Source organism: Sturnus vulgaris, chromosome 8 (genome assembly GCF_052056855.1).
Source record: "Sturnus vulgaris isolate bStuVul1 chromosome 8, bStuVul1.hap1, whole genome shotgun sequence".
NCBI classification, from domain to species: Eukaryota; Metazoa; Chordata; class Aves; order Passeriformes; family Sturnidae; genus Sturnus; species Sturnus vulgaris.
In genome coordinates, this window is record NC_142250.1 from 9,390,704 (window position 1) to 9,409,060 (window position 18,357).

General features: G+C 40.2%; 1 protein-coding gene across 11 annotated transcripts in view; it reads left to right on the plus strand.

The window, feature by feature from the left end:
• The window catches only part of ANK3 (ankyrin 3), a 293,933-nt gene that overhangs the window by 257,860 nt on the left and 17,716 nt on the right, over nucleotides 1-18,357 (plus strand). For 8 of the 11 annotated variants that reach the window (XM_088168802.1, XM_088168803.1, XM_014882314.2 and 5 more), the window contains 6 exons: nucleotides 1,468-9,159; nucleotides 9,798-9,872; nucleotides 10,735-10,866; nucleotides 11,873-12,016; nucleotides 14,812-15,481; nucleotides 17,411-17,789. In XM_088168802.1, coding sequence (XP_088024928.1) covers nucleotides 1,468-9,159; nucleotides 9,798-9,872; nucleotides 10,735-10,866; nucleotides 11,873-12,016; nucleotides 14,812-15,481; nucleotides 17,411-17,789 — 9,092 coding nt within the window. The remainder of the gene's footprint in view (nucleotides 1-1,467; nucleotides 9,160-9,797; nucleotides 9,873-10,734; nucleotides 10,867-11,872; nucleotides 12,017-14,811; nucleotides 15,482-17,410; nucleotides 17,790-18,357) is intronic. The other 3 variants (XM_014882308.2, XM_088168807.1, XM_088168806.1) reach the window with 2 other exon arrangements.

The following is an 18,357-nucleotide window of genomic DNA, read 5'->3' on the forward strand; positions in this document are numbered from 1 at the left end:
ACAAATTATTAGTGTAACTTCAGAGAAAGGTATGTTGAATAAGTTTTTTGGATATTTTAGCTCCATTTCTAATTCCAACTTTAAAGAAAAAAAAAAATTCTCAAAGTTACTTTCAGTATCAACTCTCTGAATGTTATCGCTGTATCAGAGGATATGTTTGTGTAATGGGATTCCCAGAAATACTTTCTGACATGACTGCCTCCTGTGATGCAAAATGTGGTTGATGATGATTCTGTTCAAAATGCCTATGAATAAGCTGAGAGTTCTGGAGGATGATAATATTTAACAGGTTTGTCCTTGCCAGGAATTTATTTCATAATCTATTTTTCTCTGACTGCTTTTCTAATGTTACCTTTTGAGAACTGTAAAGTTGAACAGGTCTGTCTTTGAGCTGATACAAGAAATCTCCTCAAAAGGTACCAAGACACTACATCTTGTAGAAAAAGTGTACTCTTCTTTTAATGACCTCTTGTGAAATGATTTTGTAAGGTTTACGTATTTGTGCTTAATACACCATACAAAATGTATTAATCTGTGTGCTTGTTCTGACATGACATTTGTGCATGAATAAAGTTGCTTTGCCTGCTCACTACTGTCATACATCATACTTGCCATATTTCATTTACAACATATGCTTCTTAAAATCATTTCATGAAAAGTTTTACTTAAATTTTTACCAGACAAAGGGAATATTGCATGAGAAACAAATGCATATGTTCTTTTCTTTCTTTTTTCTTTTTATTCTTTTTTTTTTAATATTGACTCAGAAAAGCTCTTGCTCTTATTGGCTTTGTGAGTGTGAAGCATATCCGAATTGTGCATGGAAGATACAGATTTGAATTTATTCCAGTTGCTTCACAGTTTGCACATCAATTGCCTGTCACTTAAAGGAATTTTGGTTTCTGCATGAAGTAGTTCCGAAATGGTTTAAAAAAATATTTTAGCTACATAATGTCATTTTACATAAGTTTATATTTTTGTATAGGTTCAAATCTGAACAGAACAACAATAGAAATTATTAAACAGATAATTCTAATAGTTGCACAAAGCAGAGACATACCTAAACAGGCAAAATAAAGCTGATATGAATATTTCAGGAGTAGCACATCAGAAAGTCAATAGGAAGTAAGAGAAGAAATTTTGATGTGGCTTTATTTTTACCATATGGATTTCTTTTGTGTGTTTTCTGTTCTCCATTGTTTGCAGATTTGGTTGCTATGTGCTTTCTGTCTTTCATTTCATGTAGCTTTTTGGTTTGGACCAGTTATCAGTATATGGCTAGTTCCTAATTTTTTTTCTTTCCTTTTTTAAAATCTTCTTTTGCCTCCTTCATCCCAACTCATGCAAACAATTGTACTTGCTTTTTGTAATATTACAACGTTTACTGACCAATTTTCCTCTCTGGTCTCTCTGTTTTTCAACCATTTTTGTTGATTTTTATGTTTGATTTTAATTTAACAATTTAAGAAACAGTTGAACGGAGTGCAGGAGCAACAAGATCCCTACCTGCTACTTACTCATACAAGCCATTCTTTTCAACACGGCCATATCAGTCATGGACAACAGCTCCAATTACAGTGCCTGGGCAAACCAAGTCAGGCTTCACTTCCTTATCAAGCTCTTCCTCTAACACTCCTACAGCTTCCCCATTAAAATCAATATGGTCTGTTTCTTCTACTTCTCCAATCAAATCCACATTAGGAGCTTCTACCACATCTTCAGTTAAATCTGTTAGTGATGTAGCATCTCCGATTAGATCGTTTCGGACAATCTCTTCACCAATAAAAACTGTGGTCTCGCAGCCTCCCTACAACATGCAGGTTACTTCAGGCTCTTTCATCAGAGCTCCCACAGTCACAGAAGCTGCCAGTCTGAAAGGGCTGGCCTCCACTACCACATTCCCCTCTCGGACATCTCCAGTGACTACAGCAGGATCTCTCTTGGAGAGATCATCCATAACCATGACGCCTCCAGCATCCCCCAAATCCAACATTAACATGTACTCTTCAAGCTTGCCGCTTAAATCGGTCATCACATCAGCATCTTCACTTTTATCGTCCCCTCTAAAGTCAGTGGTGTCACCTGCTAAGTCAGCAGTTGATGCTGTTTCATCCACTAAAGTCATGATGGCCTCGTCACTCTCGTCGCCAGCAAAACATGTAGCTGGGCACACAGATGTACCGTTGCTTAATGGGTCTGTGTCACCTCTGAAATATCCATCTCCTGCCAACTTAATAAATGGATCCAAAGCTGCAGGTGTTTTTCAAGACAAGATCTCTGCAGCTGCACATTCTGCAACTTGTGCTGCTAACGCAGTTGCTGACACGGCTGAGAGAGTGTTTTCAACATCTACAACAATGTCATTTTCTCCACTCAGGTCATTTGTGTCTTCAGCACCATCAGCTTTCCAGTCAATGAGAACTCCTCCTGCAGGTGCTTTGTACACAGCCCTTGGGTCAATATCTGCAACTACCTCATCAGTAACTTCATCAACAATAACAGTGCCGGTATATTCTGTAGTCAATGTTTTGTCCGAACCAGCATTAAAGAAGCTCCCAGAGTCGTCTTCACTTACAAAATCAGCTGCTGCATTACTGTCACCTATTAAAACATTGACTACAGAGGCACGCACGCAGCCTACCTTTACTCGAACTTCATCTCCAATAAAATCATCCTTGTTTTTAGCACCCTCTGCTCTCAAATTGTCCACACCATCTTCCTTATCTTCCAGTCAGGAGATACTGAAAGATGTTGCTGAAATGAAAGAGGATCTGATAAGAATGACTGCAATATTGCAGACAGATGTCGCAGAGGACAAGCCGTTCCAACCTGACATACCAAAAGAGGGTAGAATTGATGATGAAGAGCCCTTTAAAATTGTTGAGAAAGTAAAAGAGGACTTAGTAAAAGTTAGTGAGATTCTGAAAAAGGATGTGTGTTTAGAAAGTAAAGGGTCGGCTAAAATATCCAAAAGTGATCAAGGACACCTGTCTGAGGATGACTGGGTAGAGTTCAGTACAGAGGAGATTGATGAAGCGAGACAGCAAGCTTTGACAAGCCCTCCTATATCTGTTCCAGAGAAGGTCCAAATTAAAACTAAAACCATGTCGGAAAAGGATTATAGCCTATCAAAAGTTATTGATTACTTAGCAAATGATATCGGTAGCAGTTCATTAACAAACATAAAGTACAAGTTTGAAGAGGGGAAAAAAGAAGGTGAAGAGAGACAAAAGCGCATTTTGAAACCAGCCATCGCTTTGCAGGAACATAAACTTAAAATGCCTCCAGCCTCCATGAGGCCTTCAACATCAGAAAAGGAGTTATGTAAAATTGCAGACTCTTTTTTTGGAACAGACACTATTTTAGAGTCTCCAGATGACTTTTCTCAACACGATCAAGATAAAAGTCCCTTGTCTGACAGTGGCTTTGAAACGAGGAGTGAAAAGACACCTTCTGCCCCACAAAGTGCTGAAAGCACAGGGCCAAAACCACTTTTCCATGATGTGCCCATCCCTCCTGTCATTACAGAAACAAGAACTGAAGTAGTTCATGTCATCCGCAGCTATGAACCATCATCAGAAGATACTCCAGAGCAGAAGGCAGAGGAGCTACCGGCCTCAAAACCTACCCCCACGTTTATGGAGCTGGAGCAAAAACCTTCTGGGTCCATTAAAGAGAAGGTTAAAGCTTTTCAGATGAAAGCCAGTGGCAGTGAAGAAGATGACCATAAGTGCGTCCTTAGTAAAGGTGTCCGAGTAAAAGAAGAAACTCATATCACTACAACAACTAGGATGGTTTATCATAAACCTCCATGCACGGAAAGTACCTCTGAAAGAATTGAGGAAACAATGTCTGTTCATGACATAATGAAAGCCTTTCAGTCTGGACGTGACCCTTCCAAAGAACTGGCAGGTCTGTTTGAACATAAATCATCAGTAACATCCGATGTTAGCAAGTCTGCTGAAACTTCACCACAACATGCAGAGAAGGACAGCAAAATGAAACCCAAACTGGAGCGAATAATAGAGGTCCATATTGAACAAGGTAATCAGGCTGAACCTACTGAAGTCATTATTAGAGAAACAAAAAAGCATCCAGAAAAAGAAATGTATGTATATCAGAAAGACTTACCTCGGGGAGATATTAACTTAAAAGAGTTGGAAAAACATGATGCTTTCCCTTGTTCAGACGAACAAGGTCAGCAAGAAGAAGAGGAGCTCACAGCTGAAGAGTCACTTCCTTCTTATCTGGAATCCTCTAGAGTTAACACTCCTGTGTCCCAGGAAGAAGACAGTCGCCCTAGTTCTGCTCAACTCATGTCTGATGACTCTTACAAAACACTGAAGCTTTTGAGTCAGCACTCAATAGAATACCATGATGATGAGTTGTCAGAACTAAGAGGGGAGTCTTACAGGTTTGCTGAGAAAATGCTTCTTTCAGAAAAGCTAGATGTGTCTCATTCTGATACTGAGGAGTCAGTTACTGACCATGCTCTACCCCTTAGTGCAGAGTTACAGGGGACTGATAAACGATGCAGAGAAAAAATAGCTACTGCCCCCAAAAAAGAGATTCTCTCCAAAATCTATAAAGATGTATCTGAAAATGGTGTAGGTAAAATGTCTAAGGAGGATCATTATGATAAAGTGACAGTGTTACAGTACACTGGAGATGTTAGTAGTCACAAACATGCAATGTGGATGCGCTTTACTGAGGACAGATTAGACAGAGGTAGAGAAAAGTTGATATATGAAGACAGGGTGGACAGGACTGTTAAAGAGGCAGAAGAAAAACTGACTGAAGTATCCCAGTTTTTTCGGGATAAAACAGAGAAGTTGAATGATGAGCTACAGTCTCCAGAGAAAAAGCAGCATAAAAAAAATGGCAAGGAAATACATTCTAGCCAGAGCTCTGCCAGCAGCAGCCCTGAGAAAGTTCTGCTCTCTGAATTGCCGTCATCTGGGGATGAATGGAGTAAGGTGAAGCAGTATGCTCATGATGGGAAGTGCTTTCCCAAGGTGGATGAAAGAAAAGCATCCAGTTTGCCCAGCAGTCCTGAAAAAAGGATATATGTGCAACCTGCAGAGGACTCTAAACAAACTGTGGAACACAAAGGAAGTGCTCAGCAGAGTGGAGTACCTGAGACTGGATTTCAGCTGAAGCAATCAAAGCTCAGTTCTATTAGGCTTAAATTTGAACAAGGTATAAGTCCCAGAAGTAAGGATGTAACTCAAGAAGAAAAAAAACTGGATGGTCAGTCCAAAATTCCAGTAAAAAAATTGCAAGAAAGTAAGTTACCAGTGTATCAGTCCTATTCAAGAGAGAAACACGCAAAGCAAATAGAGGTCATTGATGGGACCACAGCTTTACAGAAAGAGGTGAAAATACAGGAAGACCTTGTTCCAGGTAAAGGGAAAGCTGTGGAAGACTTTCATGCTTCAGACACGCAAAAACAAAGAACTGAGATGAGGAAAGGCGTGCCAGAATGCTTTTCAGAACCACGGGCAAAAGACCTAGCGTATGGCTCAGATGCAACAATGAAGGGACACTGGGACAAAAAAATCTATAGGACGTGGGAAAGTCCTGGAACTTCTAACCATAAAACACAGAAGGAAAAGCTTTCACATGTGCTGGTTCCAGATACAGTAAAAGAAAACCATGTTGATCATGCTGAATCTAAAACTGACAAAAAAAGTGAATTTATCACTGTGACAGAGCACAAAGTGGCCTCAAATGGAATTCATTCCGAAGAAGTGAAGGAACTGACTGTAAAATCCCCCTCAAAAAGGGTTTTATACAGAGAATTTGTTGTCAGGGAGGGGGAACGTAATGGTGAAGTGGCTGATAAAATATCCAAAAGGAAAGAAGAAATTGCTGTGTCCCATATTCCAGTCAGAATTGTTGAGGAGAAGAGAGCCATGCTTGATGGTGTCTATGAACTTTCAGCTAAAGTATCCCAATCAGCTGTGATTCAGGAGAAAGTTGAAAGACAGATTGATTATATGGAAGATGAAAAAATAAAGCATTCAGAAATCAGAAAAGTTACCAAGCAGCAGAGCTCAATAGGTCTAAGTTCTCCTGCTGAGGAAACAGAGCTATCCCCTAGCAAATCACCAGATTCTTTAGAATGTAGCCCAGGAAAGGAATTTCCTTCGAGTGATGTAGTTGACCCCGGTGCCAGTGATTACTTGGATAAAGTTGCACCGCTAGTAAGCACTGAGGGAGTAAAAGAAATTAAGACCTTACCTGTTTATGTCAGTTTTGTCCAAGTAGGAAAGCAATATGAGAAAGAGGTGCAACAAGGAAGTATTAAAAAAATTGTCAGTCAGGAAAGTAAGACAGTACAAGAGACGAGGGGGACATTTTACACAGCTAGACAGCAAAAACAACCTCCTTCTCCACAAGGTAGTCCAGAAGATGACACGCTAGAACAAGTGTCCTTTATAGACAGCTCTGGTAAAAGCCCTCTAACACCAGAAACACCGAGTTCCGAGGAAGTGAGTTACGAGTTTACATCTAAAACACCTGACTCACTAATAGCTTATATCCCAGGCAAGCCCAGCCCTATACCTGAGGTATCTGAGGAGTCAGAGGAGGAAGCAGAGGCTAAGTCAACATCTGTGAAACAGGCAGAGGTTGAGGAACCACAGATTGACAAAACATTACCAAATCTTATAAATAAGGACTCTAACAAAAGACCCAAAGGTACAAGAGTTGCCTATATTGAATTCCCTCCTCCTCCACCACTGGATGCAGATCAAGGCGAGTCAGAAAAAAAGTCTCATTATTCCACTGAGAGTGAAATGGAGATGACTGAAGTGAACTTGCAAGATGAACATGACAAGTGCCAACTGGCTGAACCTGTCATCAGAGTACAGCCACCTTCTCCTGTGCCACCGGGAGCAGATGTCAGTGACTCCAGTGATGATGAATCCCTCTATCAACCTGTTCCACTTAAAAAGTATACATTCAAACTGAAAGAGCTGGAAGATGACCAGAAAGAAACCTCAAAACCCAGAGCCCCTGAAAAGATTGAGAAACAGAAAGAGTTAGGACATCCCACTTCTGGGAAACCCAATGAGTTTGACACTGGGCTTGATTCACCCCAGAATGATGTAGTGCCAAATGGGAGTAACAATGACCAGTCTGTCACAGAGTGTTCCATAGCAACCACTGCAGAATTCTCCCATGATACCGATGCAACAGAGATTGACTCTCTTGACGGTTATGATTTGCAAGATGAAGATGATGGTTTAACTGAGAGTGATTCTAAACTTGCAGGTCCGGCAGTTGAAACCAAAAAGGACGTATGGACTACAGAAGGCATTCTAAAGCAGACTGATCGCTGCTTTAGCCAGAGTAAGCTTGAAGTCATTGAGGAGGAAGGCAAGGTAGGCCCTGAAGAAGACAAGACACCTTCAAAAGGTCCATCTTCTGACAAAGCTGGAGATAAGAGTGATAAGAAGTCAGGGGCACAGTTTTTCTCTTTGGAAGGCAGACACCCTGACAGGACTGTATTTCCTGACTCGTATTTCAGTTACAAAGTAGATGAAGAATTTGCAACACCTTTCAAAACTGTGGCCACCAAGAGTCTAGATTTTGACCCGTGGTCCAATAACCGAGGTGACGATGAAGTGTTTGAGACTAAATCGAGGGATGATGAGGCTAAGCCATTTGGTCTGTCAGTGGAAGACAGATCTCAAGCAACAACACCTGACACAACACCAGCCAGAACTCCAACAGATGAGAGTACGCCAACTAGCGAGCCCAACCCCTTCCCATTTCATGAGGGGAAGATGTTTGAGATGACTCGCAGTGGTGCAATTGACATGAGCAAGAGGGATTTTGTTGAAGAAAGACTCCAATTTTTTCAGATTGGTGAGCATACTTCTGAAGGGAAGTCAGGGGACAAGGGGGAAGGGGATAAAAGTACAGTCACTGCCATCACACAGCCACAGGCAGGGGACAGCACTGTAGAAACAAACCTAGAGAGACCGGTAGAAACAACAGCAGTTGAAAATAAGCCCGGCATCCAGGCCAGTGGAGATTGCATGGAACAAACACTTGGTAGTAACTCACTGGAGAAATCATCGGCAGCAGTAAACGCTTCCAAAGTTGATCCCAAATTGCGCACACCAATTAAAATGGGAATTTCTGCTTCCACCATGACTCTGAAGAAAGATGGCCCTGGCGAAGTGACAGATAAGATAGAAGCTGTGATGCCAAGTGGTGAGGGATTAGAAAATGAAACTGTAGCAGTGATTGCGAGTTCAGCTTCTAGCCAGACCAGCTGTAGGCAAACAGAAAACACTGATTTTCCAAAAGATAATTTTAATAACAACAACAATTTGGATTCATCTGCTGTCCCTACAGATGATATTACCTGTAATGTATTGCTAAAAGAACATTTGGAACCGAAATGTTCCCTCCAGAAAGCTAATCAAGCAGAAAGCCCTTCAGGAAAAGGTACAGGGACAACACAAGGACACAGAGTAAGAGATAAGCAAAAGCCACATGGAGAGCAGCAAAAGTCAACACAGTTGGTAGGAGCTAGAGGAAAATCAAAACTTCCTGTAAAGGCCAGCTCAGTAAAACAAGTCTTGTCACAAAATACTCTCCAAAGCAATACAGGGAGTAAAGCGAAAGAGGCTAGTAAGCCTGACAAAGCAAAACAAGATAATTCTTCTCCCTGTGTAGAAGCAAGGTCTAGGATTCCTGTAAAAAACATACATAGGAGTAATCTAGCTAGAAGACCTCCAGCCCTGCCAAAACAAGAGCAGGTAGAGAAAGAAAAGCCAAAACAACTTCCTTCTAAATTACCAGTAAAGGTAAGATCTACCTCCGTAACCATGACAACAGTTAAAGTAAAGAAAAATCAGCTTAGGGAGGTATGTAAACATTCTATTGAATATTTTAAGGGAATTAGTGGTGAGACATTAAAGCTTGTGGATCGTCTTTCTGATGAAGAGAAAAAGATGCAGTCAGAGGTCTCTGATGATGAAGAAGACAGTACATCAAGGAACACATCCTTATCAGAAGCTACTCAAGTTTACCAGCCTTCCATTACACCGAAGTCTGCTAGAGACATGAGAACAGAGGCAGCATCTATAAAATCAAAGATTGAAAAGGCCGACAGTGAGAGGAGGAGGAGTAAGAGGACTGGTGAGAATGAAGGCAGTCAGGTTTCTGGAGCTCTCATGGCTCACCTCGTGGAGATCAAGCCTAGTCTGTAAAACTTTCAACTTGTTGATCCTAGTGCATGAACTGTTGTGATTGCCTGTGGAGTGACTTAACTGTAGTTTTCATTCTGTCATTGTCATCTGTATGTGCTGTCTTACTCTCTTTTTTCTTCCTTCAAACAAATTCTGTACTGTAGAAAGCTAGTGAAGCATGCCAAAGACATTCATGTAACTCAGAAATTGATGTAACTCAGAAATTGAAAGATGTCTTTTGTGACAGTATATTTGTTCTGTCAAAGTAGAGAAAATAGACAATAATCTGGCCTTGGTGGTTTTCACCAGTAATTGAACAACTTGTCTACAGTCTAACAGCTAGATTGTCAGCATGTTTGGTTTCATTACACGACATCATGTAGTTTTACATTTTGGCTTTACACAGGTGAAAATCTAAAAGCTGTGAAAAAATTTTGGTTTATAGGTTATGAGGTCACACAGCCATTCTAGTAAAAAGTATAAGCACTGTCAACTTAGTCAATTAAAGCTATTTTTTATAATAAACTATTATCCGGTATTGTGGTTTTCTGTGCAAAACCTTTTTAATTGAGAAATTGTAAATCACAGGTCCACAGAGTCCATGTGAACGGACAGATATAAGGATGGCAATTGTAGCTGATCACCTAGGACTTAGCTGGACAGGTAAGCTTTTCTGCTTTAATATTGAAATCAGTCTTTACTATTGAAATTTTAGGTATTCTTTTCCCAAAAGACACAGCAAAACTGCATCAGGCTCTCCGAAATTCACAGCCAGGCCAGCTTCCCAAAATGTGTGATGTGTTGCTGGGCAAAGACACCTATTAGGAAATTATTCCTTTAGGAAATTATTTCTTTATCTTGCAATAAATCAAAGAGAAACTGAGAGAAAATAGCTAAATGGTTTTCCTCTCAAGATGTTCTCCCAAGGAGCTGAGGGAGCCTACCTGGGCTCAGGGCTGCCTCTGGGGTATTTGCTGTCCCTGGATAGCAGTTTCCTCCAAGCCCTGGTTGCAGGGAGCCCAGCAACCAGGCAAGTCAGTGCTGGAAGCTCTGCTCACCTCTAGTCCCCTATGTTGGTGGGCAGAGCTGCTCTTCCTGGGCTCACAGCTGCAGCAGCCAGCTCTGCCAGGGCTCAGGTGACAACAGCACCAGTGCTGAACTGCACAGGGTGCTCCCAGGGGAATAACAATCAGGGGAAATAAACAGAATTTATAAATTAGCAGTGATGAAGCAGTCTCCAGGGAGGGCTTTTTCATCATGTTTAAGTGGCTTACTGAGTATAAGTGTGATAATTGCTCCCAGAGATGATTGAAATTCAAAATGGTGTCTTAGGAAATTACAATATGGGGATATAATGTCTCGTTCATTGTTATCTGTAAAGTTTATGTCAGGCAGTTTTGTTGATAGCTTTGTGACCTATGAAAGTTAGTATTTTTAAGCTTGACAAGACAGTTGAGGGATTTGTGCTTTCTTTGGTGTTTTTGGGTTTGTTCTCTTTTCTCGCTTGCTTTTTTTGTCTTTATAGAACTGGCAAGAGAACTGAATTTTTCTGTGGATGAAATAAATCAAATCCGAGTAGAAAACCCAAATTCTCTTATTGCTCAAAGCTTCATGTTATTAAAAAAATGGGTTACCAGAGATGGGAAAAATGCTACAAGTAAGTTCAAGTAGTTACTTTCATTTTTTTATAAGTTATAGCCCATTTCATCTGTTGCCAAGCTGAAGAAAACATTATAAATGTCCTTCACAAACTGTCAATGAAAAAAGAAGTTTCAGTTAGATTTTTACCAGGAGTCAGAAATATGTCATATTTATTCAATATATGCGCAGAAGGAAATTATATGTTATCCACATCCATAATTGATGGGACAAGTAATGAACTCGAACTCCAGTAAAGAAAATAATAGGGAAAACTTTCCAATATCAAGGAATGTGAAACATGGAAATGACTGCCTGGAAAATTTAGGTAGTCTCACAGTATTGCAGGTCATAGGAAAACACTAAAATTCTTACTATGAGGAGTGATGGAGACATTGATTCTGTGCTGATAATTCTGGATTTATCTGTACATTTCACTTGAATTGCCCAAGCTGAAAGGGAGGGGTTGATTTTTGTGTGGTGTCAGTGGTGTTCGTTACCCTTCTCTGATCCACAAACTCCTACACATCATTTGAGTCTCCTCTGATCTCTTTCACTGTAAAAGTAATTTCCAGTATTGCTGTGTTCTCACAACAGGATTATTGTATATGAAATTTCCTGATGTGCTGCATGAATAGCCTTTTATGCATTATTGCCTATTCTATTGTTCCTCAAAACAGAACGGTAAAAGGATTTTTACACTCCCTTTACACTCCAGTAGAAGTATATTTTGTATCAGTAGTAAGTAAATATGTTCTTTAGGAGTTCTCTGACCTTATTCTTTGTACCTTTTGTGTTGTAATATAATTATACTTGGAGAAAGTGTAGACTCTTAATAGATGTGTGTCTTGAGTAAGTAGGCATCTGAATGACTGCTCAGACAAATGCTGAGGTTTGCTAGAACCATAGGCATTGGGACATGCCAGCAATTCGTAAGTAATGCAATGTGAATGTAACTGAGAAGAATGATCACACGGTTCTGCAATGTTGAACCTTTTTCTGATGTGTTTTTCTTTTTTTTTCAGCTGATGCCTTAACTTCTGTATTGACAAAAATTAATCGAATAGATATCGTGACCCTGTTGGAAGGACCAATATTTGATTATGGAAATATTTCAGGCACCAGAAGTTTTGCAGATGAAAATAACGTATTTCATGATCCCATTGATGGTAATTGAATTCTGTAGTCATATTTAATTCAGTGACATGTCCAGTAATACAAATACAGTATAAACTAGACTTTAAAGAAAGATTGTAAGTTCTACAGGAACAATAATTTTAAATGTGTAAAGGGGTTTTCCTGTCCTAAAGCACGATATTATAGAATCATACAATATCCCTCGGCTGAAAGGAACCTATGAATAGATCCTGGCCCTGCACAGGACAGCCCCAAGAATCAGACCCTGTGCCTGAGAGCATTATCCAAACACGTCTTGAACTCTGGCAGGTTTGGTGCCATGACTTCTCTATTCCAGTGCCTGACCACCCTCTGGGTGAAAAACCTCTTCCTAATATCCAGCCTAAATCTCCCATGACATAGCTCCCTGCTGGCTCATGTTCAACTTCCCATCGACCAGGGCCCCTCAGGTCCTTTTTCACAGGGCTGCTCTCCAGCCTCTCCTTCCCCAGCTTGTACATACAGCCAGGGTTGCCCTATGCCAGGTGCAGAATCCAGCACTGGTCTTTGTTAAACTTACATGGTTGCTCATTGCCCAGCCCTCCCTGCCTTGGAGGTGTCCACAGCTGCTCCCAATTTCATGTCATCAGCAAACGTCCTTAGTACACCTTCAGGTCCTGCATCCAAGTCGTTTATGGAGATATATAGGTTGCAAATTAATATCTCAAACAATAAGCACAGCCCCATAAATATGTGCCTGGGTAAACACTGGTTCCCACTAGCCTCAATGTCAGCTGACAAGACCAAGCTTTTCTCCTGCAACAGTTACCCCTTGAGGCCTGCCCATGTCTATTTTTTATGTACTTGGTATTTAATGCTTGACAGTTTACCTGGAAAAATGTGTTTTCTTTGGTTTCCTGTATAGATTTATAATAGTATTTTCTACAAGGAAAATTCTTCAAGGAAAAAAAAAAAAGGAAGAATAAGGGAAAAAAAGTGCATAGTATTTGCATGGGATAAATTAATGTGCAATTTGCTACCCAGCCTCTTTGAGACCTGTGAATGTTGATTGCTTTATGATTTTCACTTGGACCATTTCTCCAGTGGCAGTAGAAAAATAAGAAAATGTTTTATTAGTGCATGAATGAATATCTTTTTCAGTCTGCTAATGGGTAAAGTTGTGTAATAATTTTTGCTGTATCAACTGAAAGCAGAACTGTGCAGGTTAAATTTGAGTCAGAATAAAAGGAAAAATGAAATTCTCCTTGTAAAACAAAATTTCCATAGAAGTGCTTATTATTTATCGGTATGTTGAAGATGCTAAATGTTGACTTTTTCTTGTTTCAAATGTTAGATAAGAGGCACTGGATTGTTACTTTGATTTAATTCACTTGTATTATAAATAGCTCCTTAAATAAGATTTTTTTTTTGTAAGTAACATTTCCTTTGGTTTTGTAATTTGTTCAATTATATTTTTGCTTTCTCTGTATTTTAGTAAATTTTTTTTTCTTCAGAGCATATGAGCTCAGTGTACCTCCATTATTGGGCAGCATTGCTGGTCATTGAATCATTGCACTACAGAAATAGTTTTCTGTTGACATTTTAAGAAAGTTGCTCTTGAAATGTTGCTTGAGCCTTTTGATAGTAGCATCAATATTTTTATGAAAAAAGCGCTTCTCTGCAGTTGCTTTCTGTCTCTCCTCTTCTCTGAACCTTCCTCAAGCTTTCTTTCCTCACCAAGACCAGACCACCTTTGCCTTTCCTTTGGCTGGTTCAGGAAACAAATCCCCGAGCCCTGTTGATGCACCTCCCCTTGCAGGCAGCACAATGTCCAGTGAACCCCACAGCATGTGTATTTCCCTTCCTTAGGTTGCCCAATGCAGACTTAAGGTTTTGTTGCCATTTTTTATGTGTATATTTAGTTTGATCCTTTTTATGTTTTTTTTAATGTTTTCATCAATTTTTCTTTTCTCTTTATTTGATCAGTGTATCTGATTGTACCAATGTCACCAAGATCACCTCAGTCTTCAAGATCACCAAAATCTCCTTACTCACCACAGTCTTCTCACCCATATAACTTCACTGTACCTGAAATATTCATATAGCTCTCCCCTGATGTGCTTTTGTTCTTTTAGCCCTTTGTTAACTTCCTTGCTTTAGTTTTTTTTCCTGCTCTGTATTTAGATCTACTAACTTTCAGTACCCTCATTCGGATCCATTTATGTTCTTCAGCTAGTCCATTCTTGTACTCTGTGGTTAAATTGGAGGTATATGTTAGTAACACTGTATTTCTGGTACTGTGTATTTTTATATTAAAGTGTATTAAAAATTTGGACCTGTTTTAAAAAGAATACCTACTGACAAAAATGTGGCTGTCCTATGTTATGATCTACTGCTCTCTTTAAAATCTGTTAATTAAACTTCCAAATTAAAAAGAAATAAAATAAAAACTTGGAAATAAAGATTTACACAATATGGCTGCAAGAGATTGTCTTGTATGTAAAGGGACAACCACCCTTGTCCACATTTGATTTATTGCATGCCCACAAGACAATCTGCTATAGCTTGAAAATGTTTAAAATGGCTGCACAAGCAATTGCTGACTTTACAAACTATTAAAAAAATAGTCAGAAGTACTGGCTTCACTGTCATATTCACTGGCAGTACTCGTTCTTTGTCCCATCTCTTTAGGACAAAGTAACAAAATCTATCAGAACTGCATTGGTTCTTATACACCTGCACCTCCTCATATGTTTCATACTTTATGTAACCCATGAATCATTTGGCATTTGCTTATTTGTTGCTCCATGCTTCATCCCAGTCAGTCCAAATGTGCTGTCTTTCTTAGGTTATCCCTCCATTCAAGTGGAACTGGAAACTCCCACTGGGTTGCGCTTCGTGCCGCCCACCCCTTTCCAGCAGGATGATTTCCTTAGCGACACCTCTAGCCTAGAGTCACCCCTTAGAACTCCCAGTAGACTGAGTGACGTGTTAGTGACCTCCCAGGGACTAGATGGTACAGCAGCAGCACCGCCAGTGGTGACTGAAGAGGACACTTCACTGGATGACAGCAAAGTTGATTTCTCAGTGCCTAGAGAAGGAACACTTAAAGATATTTCCATAGGCGAGAGCCAGTTGGAGGAAGTGGACCTTAAAGATTTTCCACGGTATCTTGGTAGTTATGGCGGGATATCCAGAGATGCTAAACAAAGGCAGAGTGAAGAGACTAGTGAAAGAGGAGTGAGGACTGAACAGCCTGAGAGAGAAAAGTCTGGTACTGATGAGGAGATGACGGCAGAAAAGTTTAAGTCTCTGTTTGAGGACATTCATCTGGAAGAAGGAGCTGAGTCTGAGGAGATGACGGAAGAAAGAGTATGGTCAATTCTTAAAGATGTTCAACAAGCAGAACGCGAAATGTCTTCAATTACAGGTTGGCAGCCTGACTCCTCCAGCGTCTCCGAGGCACCGACGTCGGGACGCAGGATAGGCGGCAGCCTGCTGGATCGTTTGGACGAGAGGTGAGCGCCCCGTGTTGCCGTGTGTGTGTCAGCACGCTTCCCACGCTGTACCTGCCACCTGCAGCACTGCAGAGGCTGCTGTTCTCTACTCTGTGAGAACATGTCTATATACTTAATTTATACATTTAAAAGAAAAACTTGATTTGGCCTCAGATATATTTGTCTTTAAAAATGTGTGTTTATCAGGTTTCATTCTTGATATAGGCGTTTGAGAAGTATTTCATGTTATCTTTAGCAGGTAATATTTCTTTTCACATTCTTTATCTTGTGTATTTTTAATTTTATAATTAATCTCAGTGGTGTATAGATGTAGCTGGAATTGAGAACATTATTTGGAACCAGGATATTACATTACTCTTATTTTTGAGCACCTTTATAGCAGTCATCCTTTCTATTTGCATCTCTTTGCCTTCCCTCAGATAACTGTTACTTTTTCCATAAGCCAATTTTTGAATTGTCTCTTTTTATAACACTTACTTCGAGCATATTATGTCATGTTAATTTACTTCACTTTTTAAAAGATGAGTTATAAGGCACAAGAAGGTAAGAACGGTGATACCAAACCCGCCTAAGTCCTGTATGTTGTCTCCCAGCAGTGACTGCAGAGGAAGGAGAGTGGATGTATGTGCTGTTTTCCCCCTGCCCTCTCCCAAGCTCCACTTGTCTTTGACATAATGAATGACCTCCTGAGAGGGATGCTTTCTATGTATTTATTCTCAGTGCATTTCTCTTGTCAGACGTTCTGCAGCCTGCCCTTGGACCTCCTTAAGCTTTCAACATTGACAATATGTGTTGTCCTATTCAGCCCTACTGGTGGCCACTGGGCAAGGGGTTCCTGCAATCACTAATTGAAGGAGCCAGGTCTGCAGGAGCTATAAATCAGCACAGAATGATTATATGCACAGTAATCACTTGTCTGTCAGCAGTTTACATTCTTTGCATCTTTGACTCAGGATGTTTTAAGGTTCAGGGTTGCATTAGATAATCTCTTATCAAATCCAGTGGGAATTTCGTCATTGATTTCAGTAAATTCATTGTCTTTCAATACTGTAAAGCACTTGAACTACTACTGAAGTGATTCCTGTTATTAAGCAAGTGTTGTTATTCTGAATTTTATATTGTGTTAAATGCGTAAAATAGATCACATCAGGAAGTAAAAGGGCTTCCTTAAGAAGATACCGATTTCTAGCTAGATGAATTCACTTTGCTATCTTTTATGAGAGTTTTGCCAGCAAACAGCTGGCATATTTTCATGCCAGCATTACACAGTCATAGTGTTCAACAGAAAGTGAGCAAAAATACAAAGGAAAGGAAAACTGTTTATCAGAAGTGAAGGTAAAAATCCCTCTGTAGGTAATCTGAGGCAAAATTCTGGTCAGCTTTCTGTCTTTTAGTAACCTTCCTTGCCTTTGGCTCTGCATGTTGAGACTCTGCAGTATCTAAGGACTTATTTGCGGATAATCATATTTTTTAAAAGGCAAGACCTATCTGGAGTGCAGATACTGTACTTTGGGGGAAAAATAACTGGTAATTGCATGGTAACAGATATTTTCATCACCTCTCTGATTAGAGAGTGGTTTAAAAATCAGTGCCTTGAGGCTTTAGCTCATAATTATACAAGAGAACTGGTGGGTTTTGTGTATTTTTTTTCCTTTTCTTTCCCCTCCACCAAGTGGAAGGAGATTAACATAAAACATTTGGCCTTGTTTCTGATGTCCACCGTTTCATTGCTTCTGAAATGATGCCATGATGCAGAAGACAAGGTTATTAAATAGATAGATGTCTACAAGTGGAGTCTAAAATTTTACTTTTCTCTGTGTGAAACGTATGGGCTCAGACTGAAGGCTCAGTAAGAGGCTTGGTGCTTTGCCCTTCTGCCTGTGATTTAAGCCCTGAACAGCTGTCTATTCCTTTCTCTTTTTCTCGCAGTTCGGACCAATGTCGGGATTCCGTTACCTCATATGTCAAAGGAGAAGCAGGGAAGCCAGAAACAAATGGAAGCCTGTCTGAGTCCACATCAGAGGCAAAAACTAAATCCTACATCCAGGAAGCTTTAAATGATGTGGGAAAACACAGTGACAAAGAAGCTGTGAAAACAAAGTCCCAGATCTCAACTGTTACTGATGAGCAAACATTATCATCAACAGCATATCAGAAATCTTTGGAAGAGACCAGCAAGCCAACAACAGAAGGCAGCAAAACATCTGTGCCTGTCAGTGTGAAGAAAATGGGCTGGAGTACTTCTGAGGATGGCAAGCCAAGAACAAGCATCCAAGAGGAGGAGGGAGCAGTAATGTCTGAACAGAAGGTACAGTATGTCCTGTAAGAATTAACAGTGTGAGGAATCCCTGTTGCTTGGCATATTGGTTGACAAATTTTTTAGTATGACTTGTAATGTTGTTTGTGACAGGGTTAGGGTTTGTTTTTTTTATCCTTCTTTATGCCTTTTTGGTTTTTTTACTGAATTGGGAAAAATGGAAGCTACTGGAAATATTTATTTGTGTTGTGAATAGAAAGGGGTGGAGTCAGGATAGGCAGGGGAGCCAAGAAGGGCTGCATAATCCCCTCCCTGCCTGGCCCTGAGCCCTGGAAGAGGTTAGAGCAGCTTCTGGGAGCAGTGTCCCACATCACTGGGGAACAGCCCCTTCCCTGGCATGACATACCACCAATGCAAACAGTGCCAAACAGCTCAGCTGTCCTCCATCTGTTTCCACTAAGGTGTTGCCATGGGCTTCCCACTCTTCCTGTGACATTGAAGCAAATGATAGAAGCAAAGAAGTATAGGGACCCTTCAGGCTCTGTCCTGCTCTTTGTCCCCAAAACTTCCTGCATTTTTTTTAACCTGTTAATTTGTAGAAAAATTAATTTTGGGTGAT